Source organism: Pelodiscus sinensis, chromosome 2, assembly GCF_052426305.1.
Source record: "Pelodiscus sinensis isolate ZL-2025 chromosome 2, ASM5242630v1, whole genome shotgun sequence".
Classification (NCBI taxonomy): domain Eukaryota; kingdom Metazoa; phylum Chordata; order Testudines; family Trionychidae; genus Pelodiscus; species Pelodiscus sinensis.
In genome coordinates this window covers 244659332-244672487 of record NC_143053.1, presented here as the reverse complement: position 1 = coordinate 244672487, position 13156 = coordinate 244659332, and the positions used below count along the sequence as shown (strand labels likewise).

At 45.0% G+C, this 13156-nt stretch overlaps 1 protein-coding gene across 2 annotated transcripts in view; it reads right to left on the bottom strand.

Annotated features, from left to right (window-relative positions):
- Positions 1 to 13156, bottom strand: part of PAXIP1 (PAX interacting protein 1) — a 101683-nt gene that overhangs the window by 49331 nt on the left and 39196 nt on the right. For both annotated transcript variants that reach the window (XM_089776784.1, XM_075922770.2), the window contains exons 8-10: positions 11460 to 11554; positions 10455 to 10550; positions 1757 to 1894 (exon numbers count right to left, since the gene is read on the bottom strand). In XM_089776784.1, the coding sequence (XP_089632910.1) occupies positions 1757 to 1894; positions 10455 to 10550; positions 11460 to 11554 (329 nt within the window). The remainder of the gene's footprint in view (positions 1 to 1756; positions 1895 to 10454; positions 10551 to 11459; positions 11555 to 13156) is intronic.

Below are 13156 nucleotides of genomic sequence, written 5' to 3'. Positions count from 1 at the left end.
CTCCCATTCTTACTTATTCTACATTCAACCACCAACATTTCTCTCACTTCTTACGCCTCCATGCTGCAACTGCGGCACTGCAACTGTTCTCTCTTTCCCGGGGCCCTGAAGCTAGACTAATTTACACTAGGGGTGTGTCTACACAGCAAAGTTATTTCGGAATAATGGCTGTTATTATGAAATTACTGTGTGAGCGTCTACACAGCAATTCTGTTATTTCAAAATAATTTTGAAATTACAGCTGACTAATTCCAACTTCTGTAAACCTTATTCCACGAAGAATAACACCTTTTCCAAAATAGCTATGTCTAAATAAGGCATGTGTAGATGCTCCACTTCTGCTATTTCGATATAGCCCTTCACCACGGCCATTCTTCCTGGGGCTCTAAATCAAGATAGCATGTCTACACTGGGGAAGCCTGCCTCGGACTAATTTTGAGGCTTCCCTGCTGTGCAGACGTGCTATTTCAAAATAAGCTCTTTCTGAATAACTATTCCGAAATAGCTTATTCCAAAATAACTGTGCAGTATAGACATACCCTAGGAGCACAGCAGAAACATGGCTGTATCAGAATTTGGGAAGCACAAAAGATAACTTCAAGCTATTTTTGCTCCCCGATATATTCCCAGTCCAACTGCAGGACCACAATAACTGAGACTTTGGACCTTTGAGATTAATTTCTATACTGCAATGAAGTCAACAGTACTGACTGACTATTGATTTCTTGCTGTCTAACCTCTATGAAATCCTCAAAGTTTTCTATACTGAGAAAGCACTAAAGATTAAAAAATGGACTCATGATTAAAGTTTATTTTAACACCCTAATTCATAGCTTGCTTTTGCCTTTACACACCCTGCTTCAGGCATCCATGCAAAGATTAAATTCTGCTCATTGAAACATTTTCCCAACTTCATTGCCCAGATAGCAGAAAGGTATATTAGGGTGATGCTGCCTCTTGTACTATGTGCCACTCTTACTTGAATTGAAAATCTTCTCATAAAAGTTATGAGAACTGAAACTACTGGCTTTGGCCCCAATCGTACAAACATACCCACTGACTTCATACACAAATGTTTGAAGGACCAGGACTTGTATGGGCAAAGTTCAATGTCTTGTGGCTAGTTTTGCCATTAGTGTTAATGAAAGTGGTGTAACTAAATCCTCATCCAATGCAAGTATCAAAATCCAAGCTCTTGAGTTTATGAACTGTTAGTTAGCAGTCTAAGAACAGGCTTCATTATTATTTTTGGTCCTTCAGATGGAGACGTCCCAATTCTGAGCATTAAAAACCAAAACATACAAAATGCTAGAGTTGCAAGAACATCAACACCTATGAAGTTAGAGAAAAGTTATCATAGTCTAGTGATGTAAGAAAAGGGAATCTGAGTTCCAATATCATTTTTTGCTGTCCAATCTTGGACAACTTGCTTAATCTTTATGCCTCAATTTTTTCAAGTGTTAGAGAGAGAACTACTAAAGGGTATTGCAAGGCTTACTAATGCATAAAACACTTTGAAAAAAAAAGGCAAGTATACACTGTAGAAATTGTAACTACCATTTGTAAGAACAAGAGTAGAGCTTTTCTTTACATGTATCTGAAGCCAAATCCACCATTGGGAAAAGGAGACCACAGTTTACGTCTACTGGGTATTTTCTAGATACACATTAGACATTTACATGCTGCCATAATACAACAAATATTCTATTCATGGTGCAATTTAGCTTTTAAAGAAATGCAAGTTGGGTTTTCTTACGTGCTGAGAGCATGGTTTTCCTCCTGGTGGGAATGCCACTGGAAAATGAAGGGCTCGATGGGGCGGTATCATCTTTTTCTTCTTCAAAATGGAATTCAGCCAATGTGCTGTGATGCACCGCTTCCTTTCTCTCACAGCCTACCAACACATGCATATACAGTTAGAAGTTGTTATTCTGGTTTTAACATACTAAAAATAGCATGCGAGGACATCCACTTAACCTAGTAAAAAAAAAAGTTTTGTTTTTTTGAGCTCCCAGAAGATATAATTATTTTCCCCAGCCCTTGGCTGCTCTCTTTTACCCTACACCTCCTTCAAACATACTATGAACACTAAACCTGTGTGTGTTCTGGAAGATATATTTTATGTCTCTTGTACTTTTAAACATGTATTACTATGGAGAAGCTGGTCAAGGAAAACAATTACTTATTGTAACTCTTTGAGATGTGATGCAGATGTGTATTCTCCTTACGTGTGTGCATGCCCGGAGCACTGGAGTCTGAGAATTTTGTCTAACAGTGTCAGTTGGGAAGCAAAACCTGTGCCTCATGGGTGTAACTCCCAGCCCTTCCTCCATTCACAGAGCAGCACTGCTGTGAGTAGGATTCCCTTTAAAGTGAGCACCTGCACAGGCGCACACCAAGAATTTCAGTCCCACCTGGCTCCTCAGCAGAGCTGCAAAGCTACCGCCCCAGCGGCTCCCAGGAGCGGGCCCCATGGCAGGTGGCTGCCCCACCTCAGGAGCTGCTGTGCAGTCACCACGTGGCCCATGTGGCAGCTGCTGGAGCTGGAGCATGGGCCGTGGTACTAAAAATAGCCACACGGTCCCGGCTCAAAACCCACCACACGGGGCTGCTGCCACATGGTCTCGCCCCTGGGAGCAGCTGGGGCCATGGCTGCGTGGTAGTTCCTGGGGCCACAACCAAGGTACTAAAAATAGCACTGCAGTCCCAGCTTGAGTCCTGGCACGCGGCTCTGCCCACCATGTTGCCCTGCTCCGGCACAAGTAGGTTGAGGAGGGCGGGGCCAGTCAGGGAAGGAGGAAGCACCAGGAGGGTGGCAGGGAGTAAGGGAAGATACAGGTACTGGGGGGACTGTGGGAGTGAAGCAGAAGGACAGACATGGGAAGTGGAGGGGAAGGGAGGGACGGGCAACAGAGGGCAGAGGAGAGAGGCAGGGCAGGTGGGTAGAGGGAGGTGTTAGGAGAGGGGATAGGGAGAGGCACTAGAGGAGGGGTGGGCACAGGGGGAGGAAGGGAAGGGCAGGTGAGGGATCAGAGACGATGGGGAAGGGGGCAGGTCCCAGGAGGACTAAGAGGAGCGAGAAGGGAAGAACAGGAGGGTGAGGGGCAGCAGCTGGCACCAGGGACGCAGATGGGGTGAGGGGAGGGTGGGAGACATGAGCAGAGGGAAAAAGGGAGAAGTTTATAACTTGGGTGCCACAGTGGCACACATCCAAACAAACACACATGACCTCAATATTGGTGCACAAGACAAACCTCACTCTGCACATAAACAGAAAATCTTAGAGGGAACACTGGCAATGACACTCCTCAGTTCCTTTGCACCGAAAATCAAGATTATAGACTACAATGCAGAGGGGATGGAGGATTTGTCATGGAATACACATCAGCATCATAACTTCAAGAGCCACAGTTATAGTAAATGATTGTTTACTATAGATAAATAGTAGATTCATACATGTATTCCATTCCACTTAAGTAACTCACAAACAGTACCTGCAATATGGGGGGCCCAGCATTTACTTAAAGAAGGCCTACAAGACTGCTCTATCCAAGTTTGCATCTATGGTAGATGCCACAGTAATGGCATAATGGTTGATAAATATATGCATAGAAAACCAAGTGGCAACCCTGCAAATGTTCAATCGAATCATAGAATCACAGAATCCTAGGGCTGGAAGAGACCTCAGGAGGTCATCGAGTCCAGCCCCCTGCCCAAAGCAGGACCAACCCAACTAAATCATCCCAGACAGAGCCTTGTCAATCTGGGACTCAAAAAACTCTAGGGATGGAGATTCCACCGCCTCCCTACATAGCCCATTCCAGTGCTTCACCACCCTCCTAGTGAAATAGTTTTTCCTAATATCAATCTATTTGTAATTTGAGACCACTGTTCCTTGTTCTGCCATCAGTTGCTACTGAGAACAGCCTTTTCCCATTAGGAAGTTGTAAGCTGCTATCAAATGCCCCCTCACTCTTCTCTTCTGCAGAGTGAATACGCCCAAATCCCTCAGCCCAAATACGTCCAAATCATAGGTCATGTGCTCCAGTCCCCTAATCATTTTAGTTGCCCTCCACTGGACCCTCTCCAATGCGTCCACATCCTTTCTGTAGTGGGGGGGGGGGGAGGGGAGGGCCTCACCAGTGCTGAATAAAGGGGAATAATCACTTCTCTAGATCTGCTGGAAATGCTCTTACTAATACACCCTAATATGCCATTAGCCTTCTTGGCTACCAGGGCACATTGTTGGCTCATATCCAGCTTCTTATCCACTGTAATCCCCAGGTCCCTTTCTGCCAAACTGCTACTTAGCCAGTCAGTGTCCAACCTGTAACAATGCTTGGGACAATTCCATCTCAAGTGCAGGACTCTGCACTTGTCCAATACTGAAACATCACTTAAAACTACCTAGAATCTCATCTATGTGGTATAGCTGTTCTAGTTGCAGAGATTGAGAATTAGTCTCACTCCTCCTTTCGGAACCAGAATATTGCAGAAATAAAAATCCTTCATCCTGCAGCAGAAATGTCTCCCAACATTACTAGAGACTGAGGAGCAGTGGCTCATGTGAGAGGGGTCCCTGAATAGTGCTGGGGTAGGACAACGGGAAGAAGGGATGAAAAGGGAGTGGATGGTGCACCCCAATCTGATAATACTGAGGAAACAGATGTCAGTGGTAAACAAGCCCCAAACGGAGAAAACTAATCAGCCCATCCCCAATGGGGAAATGGGGACACAGAGGTCACAAGCAGATTGCTATCCTGGACAAACAAGTCAGGACATAAGGGAACTATTAATGATGTTGTGGACTCTTAAAATGGCCATCTCTGCACTGCTGGAGTAGACACCCCTTGAGTCTTTAAACGAATGCCAGGTTTCATCAATCTTAGCCCCCAAAAAATCACTTGACCATAAAAGGCAGGTCTCCCAATACTCTGCTGCACATGAGAAACAATACCCAAATTTTGCAGCCAAGATGCCTTTCTTATGGTTACCGCTGAGTCCATAAATCTGACTGACATATCTCACAAATCCTAAGTCACCTACAAGGATGTCTTGGCCACCAAATAGCCCTCAGCTATCAAATCTTGGAATTCCTCGCTGGAAGCTTTGGGTAACTGGTGTACAAATGCAATATTGCTATCTAATTAATAAAATCATATGTGGACCAGACACTGGCCTCAACTCTGCAGTGTGAGACAGGTGGGGCCTGCATTGCTGATGGGCCATGAGATTCTGCAACACAACTAAATCGTGCCAACGAGGCCATGGATGCTGTCACCCCAGCGAAGTCCTGGATAAATGGGGAGACCAGAACCTACAGGCAGAGTGAGGAGTCCAAAGCCAAAGGGCCATTGACCAGTATGTCTCTGGTGTGGAAACAGCTGGTGCCAGCACTGATGTCACTGATACCAGCCTCAACGGACAACCCAGGGCCAGAACCAGAGTCAACAGTATGGACTCTTGTAAATTTCTATACAGTACCAGGGAATGGTTTGAAAGATCTGCTCCATCCCATATGCTGGCGGTTGTACAGTGCCAATCCACACTCTTCTGGACAAAGAGTAAAATATGGAGCAGTCCTAGCTGGTCTCATGTGACCTTTTCCTCAGTGAACTTGAGGAGGGCAAACAGCTTCTCCGTCTCTTGGGAGAGACGTCAACCTCAAGGCATAGAGGGAGGGGTTTCACTCACCAAGCCAAAGGTTTACTTCCAAACCAACATGGGCCGTGGTACTGAAGCAAGCCTCATGGCCTGCTTGAGGAGGGGTTGCTTAAAGAGTAAGGTCTTTAGCCACGAGTCCCTTTAGTTAACAGTTTACAAACTGAACACCACTCCTTGCTGTGACTCTCATCCAAGCATAACAAGCACCTCTTGTGGTGATCATTTATGAGGACTGCCCCTCCCCGCCAATGATGGGATGTGTTTGAACCTTAGTGAGGGCACCATCCAAGGCAACTAACTATAACAACTTACTAACACTAAGTAGGGTGCTAACTATATAGAGAGAAAGCTCCCAGTAACTGAGAAAGGACTGTGTTGTGAAATCACAAACAGCTGTGATTCCAACCAAAGGCTGAGGGGTCAGTGCTGCTGCTCAGTGGGTACTGCTAGGCAAAATCCTCCAGTTCTGGAGAACTGGTTGCATGCACATCTATATAGAATATGTGGCTGCATCTACTCGGAGAACTCTGTCGTAAAGGTTTATGTTCCATTTGTCACTTAAAGAGTCAAACTATGAAAAATAGAGCATATCCTCACCAAGTTTACCATACTATTTCGGTAGAGAATGAATTTCTGAGAATGTACAAATAAATCTATTAGTTAACTTATGAGTTAAAAAAAATGTTAAAACCAGGTCCCTTAAAAATTTACCATTGGTATCAGTCTTTTTCTTGTCCCATGTGATTTTAATAACGGAACACAGACTCTTCAAACTTTCCACATAAGCAAAATTAATTGAAATATTATTCATGGGTTCTGTTTCTAAATAAAAACTATGGTAAGATGCAGTTATGGCTGAGAGTAATCAAAGAATAAGAGCATCACAAGTTATAATTATCCCCAAACAGAATTATAAATCCAAGAAATTCAGAGTGGAGGTTATACTTAAAGAAAATCCAAAACATGCTAAAGATAACGAAATGTACAGCTGAAGCTCCCAACCATATCCTGTAGTGGCACGTCACAATAACCATATATAAACATTTTACTATTTTTGGTTCTAGATTAAAACTAATTTTAAAGTAAGAATAAGAGCCTCCGGAAAAGGGCACTTTTTCCGGAGGATCGGGGCCAGTCTAGACGCTCTTTTCCGGCTTTTTTAAAAGCCGGAAAAAAGCGGCGGACATTTTTATTTAAATGCCGCGGGGGATATTTAAATCCCCCGCAGATTTCCCTACGACGACTAGTGAAATTTACATGCCCCTTCCGGAAAAGGTGCCAGTGTAGACGTAGCCTGTATGGTTCATCTTTATCGCTTACTAGAAGATTTACCTGGCATTGCTCAGGTTCTTAACTTGATTAATTTTTGTTTTTCTTCATTTAAATCATTGCTTTGGGGTGGGACTAGGGATGAGGGGTTCAGTATGCTGGCTGCCTCGGGGAAAGAGGACTACCTCAATCAGCACAGCAGCATGGGACCAGATGAGAAGCACCTGTTCATGGCCACTACAGCTCTAGAGGGCACAGCCAGGGAAGCTGGCTCGGTCAGGTCCAGGTTCATTTGCCCCCTGCACTGCTCAGCCAGATGAGGAACGGAGCAGACTCTGCATTTTCCCCTCACTCCCTAACAAAGGGGAACAGCCAGCAATGTTCTCATATGAATGTGGTGTGGGGGACTACTAACAGGTACCTGGAGGGTGGGAGTCTTGGGGCTGGGGCAGTCTGGGGGAGGCACCCCTACCCAGCCCTTCACTAGCCACGTGATTCTGTCTCTACTTCTTTCTTCTGCGTAGTTTTATCCAGTCTCACACGAATTGGTGGGGGGAGGGGAAGCTCTAGCTCCCCCTGTACAACAAAACCTTTACCTTGCTTTAAATTATGGTAAGAGAAAGCTGCATATAGTGCCCATCTATAAAAAGAGAAATAAGATCAACCCAGGAAACCACAGACCAGTCAGTTTAACTTCTGTGCCAGGGAAGATAATGGGGCAAATAATTAAGGAATCCATCTGCAAACAACTGGAAGATGATAAGGCAATGGGTACCAGCCAGCATGGATTTGTAAAGAGAAAATCATGTCAAACCAATCTGATAGCTTTCTTTGACAGGATATCAAGCCTAGGATAAGGGAGAAGTGGTGGACATGTTATACCTAGACTTTAGTAAGGCATTTGACATGGTTTTGCATGACCTTCTTATCAATAAACTAGGGAAATGCAACCTAGATGGGGCTACTATAAGGTGGGTGCATAACTGGCTGAATAACCATTCTCAGAGAGTAGTTATTAACGGTTCACAATCATGCTAGAAGGGCATAACAAGTGGGGGTCTGTTTTGGTACCGGTTCTGTTCAATATCCGTGTCAATGATTTAGATGATGGCATAGAGAGTATGCTCATTAAGTGTATGGATGATACCAAGCTGAGAGGGGTTGCAAGTGCTTTGGAGGATAGGGTCAAAATTCAAAATGATCTGGACAAACTAGAGAAATGGTCTAAGGTAAGCAGGATAAAATTTAATAAGGATAAATTCAAAGTACTCCACTTTGGAAGGAACAATCAGTTTCACACATATAGAATGGGAAGTGACTGTCTAGGAAGGAGTACTGCAGAAAGTGTAACAGTTGACCGCAAAGTTAAATATAAGTCAACAATGTGACGCTGTTACAAAAAAAGCAAACAGGATTCTGGGATGCATTAACAGGAGTGTTGTGAACAAGACGCGAGAAGTGTACTCTACTCTGCGCTGATTAAGCCTCAATTGGAGTATCATGTCTAGTTCTGGGCACCACATTTTAAGAAAGATGTGGAGAAATTGGAGAAGAGCCAGAGAAGAGCAACAAAAATGACTCAAGGTCTAAAAACATGAGCTATGAAGGAAGACTGAAAGAATTGGGGCTTGTTTAGTTTAGAAAAGAGAAGACTGAGAGGGGACATAATAGCGATTTTCAAGTATCTAAACGGGTGTTACAAGGAGGAGGAGAAAAATGGTTCTCCTTGGTCTCTGAGGATAAGACAAGAAGCAATGGGCTTAAACTGCAGCAAGGGAGGTTTAGGTTGAACATTAGGAAAAATTTCCTGTCAGGGTGGATAAACACTGGAATAAATTGCCTACAGTGATTGTGGAATCTCCATCACTGGAGATATTTAAGAGCAGGTTAGATAGACACTTGTCAGGGATAATCTAGACCAGGAGTGGGCAAAAGGACCTCCGCGGGCTGGATTCGGACCGCCATCCGGGTGGATCCGGCCCATGGAAGCCCTGCTGCTCCTCTGTCCCCAGGCCAATTAGGGCCTAGGGGAAGGGGAGTACGCAAAGTTTCCTCCATCCTGCCAGGAGCACGCAGCGCTTGGAAGCACCAGGTGCTCCTGACAAGACTGGAGGAGGCTTTGCATGCTCCCTTCCCCCCAGGACAATCAGGGTCTGGGGGCAGGGGAGCATGCAATGTTTCCTCCGCTCTGTCCCTGCCCTGCAAGCATTGCTCCGTGCTTAAAAGAGCCATACGCTCCTGACAGGGTGCGAGGAGGCTTTGTGCGCTCCCCCGCCCCCAGGCCAATCAGGACCTGGGGGCAGAGAAGTGTGCGAAGTTTCCTCCACCCTAGCTCCATGCGGCACTTAGAAGTGCCATGCGCTCCTGGCATGGTGGGAGACTTTGCACACTCCCCTGCCCCCAGACCCTGATTGGTCTAGGGGAAGGGGAGCGCGCAAAGCCTCCTCCCGCCCTGCCAGGAGCACGTGGCACTTTTAAGCACCGTGTAGGGATGGGACAGAGCAAAGGAAACTTTGCATACTCCCCTACCTCCAGGCCCTGATCGGTCTGGAAGCGGGGGAGTGTAGGAAGTCTCCTCCCAGCCAGGGGCATGGGAACCTATGGGGGGGCACCTATGGGGGGAGGAGGGGAGCAGGCAAAGGCGCTCCCCTACTCCCAGACCAATCATGGTCTGGAGGTGGGTAACTGGAAGTATCCTGGCCCCGCCCCTTCCACTCGAGGCCCCACCCCGCTCCTTCCAGAGTGACCCGGGGCCACTCCAGAAATTTTTGAAGTAGGCCCCCAACAAAAAATTATTGACCACCCTGATCTAGATAGTGCTTGGTCCTGCCATGGGGGCAGGGGACTGAACCTGAGGTCCCTTCTAGTTCTACGATTCTATGATTCCATACCAAATATGGTGGTCCTAGCTCTTACTGTTTAGGAATCCTTGAACAAACAGACAGACAGACAGACTCACTCACTCACAAACTCTCTCAAATATATTGCAGATTTTTAGTTGTATGCACAAATCATGTATCTGCTGAAATACTGGACATTATAATTTTACTTATAAAATAACTTCCACTTAAAAGGAAAATGGTGAATTAATAGGATCAGATCATAAGTTTTCAGAAAAACAAGCCCACAGCAGGTTAAAACATAATGCAACCAAGTAAATATTTAATGAACAACTCTAAAAATCAACTTTCTGGTCTTAAATTGCAGGGTCTCATAATTTATTCCATTCTTTGTACTGTTACTCCACAACTGTGACTCTAGTAACTGTGACAGTTTCACATATGCTATCAATTTCTTTCCCCCTTTGGAGCTATAAAGTTATTAATAAAATAAGAATCCTGCAGTCTTTGCTGAGATAAATTCCCATAAACAGTAATGGAAGCATTGTCTTCAGTGAAAACTGAAGAACTTGACCCATATTGTGTTATTTATTCTGCCCAATAAAACCTGCAAACACTTATACTCTTCAATGATATTTCACTGCATGACCGTATGTCAACTTATATTATCATTTTGCTTACCTGAGCATACATATTACTGACTTGACTTTCACACAGAAGATGTGTACATCTGCTTGTAAGCGTAGGGTCCACAGTGCCACCATGTGCTTGAATGATCTGGTAAACCATTAAAACCAATTTTTTAATTAAAATGTTTGTTAACCCAACGAGTTCACAGTTCCAAACAGAGTCCTTGGCTTACCAGACTTAATGTTAGGGAATATTTATGTATCTTAAGTGCTGGCCTCAGTTAAAAACCAGTATCATACTTGCAAGAAGCAAGTAAGTTTTGCAAACAAAGCCAAAATCGTTTATACACATCACATTTTAGAGAGCTTGCAGATAAGCACTTCCACTTCGTAAGGATTTGAAACTATTAGTATTTGAAAGAAGTGGAAGAAATGGACTATAGTTTGGACTTTTTCACTCAACTGTGATAGAGGAATTAGAAAAACAAGTATGTATATTTTATTATGCAAAATTCTACGTAGATGACCTTTGTACCTTTGACTACAACCTGTCCAGCAGAGGCGCCGCGAAATACATCAGCCTCCTCTCAGGATAGTTAGGTTATGCCAATACTTAATCAGCAGAAAAGGTGAAAATACGTCATTCTCCTATTTCATTCACTTCCATCAGATATTTGCTTCACAACCTACTTAGGCTCATTTAACTGCTGAAGTTATCATGTGTGCACAACTTTATTTTTTTAAACAGTGATATAAAACACAAAGAAATATATAATACAACTGTAAGATTGCAAAATTTAAAACAAAAATGGCAAGAGAATGCTAAATCATGCTGCAAAAGACAGCATTAACCGAGCCAGATTGTGTATGTAGCATTTTCTATTCCTCTTTTAACTCTAGTTTAATATTACTTGTGAATATATAACCCCTCGAATGTGAAACACAAAACTTGTAGTGTTTTAAAAATAACAGTAACTTGCAACTTTTGCTTTCTAATTATTTTACTTATCAATCATATTACACTAATTTGTTTCTTTTGAATAATGTGGAATCTTACCCGTTTCCAGGTTGCTAACAACTGTTTGTCAGACATCTGTTCTGGGTAATCAGCAATTGCAAAAACACAGCCCAACAGGAAATATTCTTCTGGAACTAGAATAGTTTGCAAATGAAAGAACAGAAAATTGTAAACTAAAGTAATTTGGAGGCTACCATTTCAGGCCACACTTGTTATATTAAAGTTTCCCAGTCTTAGCTATGGAATAAATGAAATTTGAATTTTCTTTTAAAAATAATTTAATGCTCAAAGGTTCTAGACTTGAATACCCCTGGATACTGAAGTCCTTCCTATCTATAATACAACTCAAGAAGTGGGTTTTTCTTTCCATCAATGTAAAATGAACACTAGGTCAACCAAGAATTATACGGCACTCATTTCACATAAGCCACCACCAGACAGATGGAGAAATCTTTTCAGCTAATACCAGCATGGGTGAGAGCTGAAATGGAAATCTAGAAGTGAATGATAAAGAATATCTATTTCTCTCATGACCCATCTAATTTCCCCAGCCTTTTAAATATTCTCCTCAAGCTTTTTTCTTTGAAAATTTCTCTACCTGCCTCTCAAAAAATAAAATTGTGTTTTGCTTTTATATGGACAGCACACATGGACTAACACTGTAGTAATAGCACAATATATACATTTAGGTGGTAGTGGCAAATTACACAAAATGGAAAAAAAAGATCTCCCCCTTCCATACAGTGTGCCTGGTTATGATACAATTATAGTGGTTTTTTTGTAACAATGTGATGGGGCACTCTGGCCCCTCACTCAGACTGGGGAGGATCTCGCCCCGTGGCCCAAACAAGCTCCGCCTCCCCAGCGCTGCTGCGCATGCTCCTCCTGTGTGCCAAGTGATTTAAACCCCGGCGGTGCTGTGCGGGGGGGGGGGGGGGGGGGGGAGTGGAGAGGCGTCAGCACCGACAAGGGAGACGCAGTGCCAGTGGGGAGGGCAGGAAGGTTCTGGCCCGGGCCGTGACCGCAGACGCTGGAGCCGACCTAGGCTCCCGGTTCCTGGCCCCAGGAGGGGGCCAGGCCAGCTCCTCCAGTGACCCGGCAGCTAGAGGGCTTAAGACCGCCCATTTCACTGGGAGGGGCTCAGGATGGGGGATGGAGCCTGAGGCCCTCCCCCTGTGGGGAGAAGCAATCACCGGCATAGAGGGAGAGCCTGTGACAAGGCTGGACTGTGCAGGCTCCTGGACATGGGAGACCTGCGGCATACCAGCAGGGACTGGAGAGACGCCCAATGCACCCAGACCACAATGGGAGCAGAGCCAAGGACACGAGCATGGGCGAGAAGGCTGCACCCCGCCAGACTGCGAGTAGTATGTGGGGCGTCGGTAGGAAGTGGCCCAGGGCGGGGTTAGCCCAAGCGGTTGGCGGGTTTCGGTGTTCTCCCCAACCAACCGGGTAATGGCTGTTGTCCCTACTGTTAGGGCTCTAGGCCGGGACCTGGTGAAGTGGGCGGGCCCGGGTCCCCCTACCTCCCGATGGGCGAGGTGAAAGCGAGAAGCAACAACCCCGCAAACCTGCGGGGAAGTGGTACTCTGGTGAACTCCTTAGGGGAGAACTAGCCCAGGGTGTACTGAAGGGCCACACTGTGTGGACCCTAAAAAGCTGACCCTGAACCCCCCTTGGGGGGAGGGAAAGGGGCAAGCAAGAACTCAGGGCCTACGGCCCATACCAAAGCACCG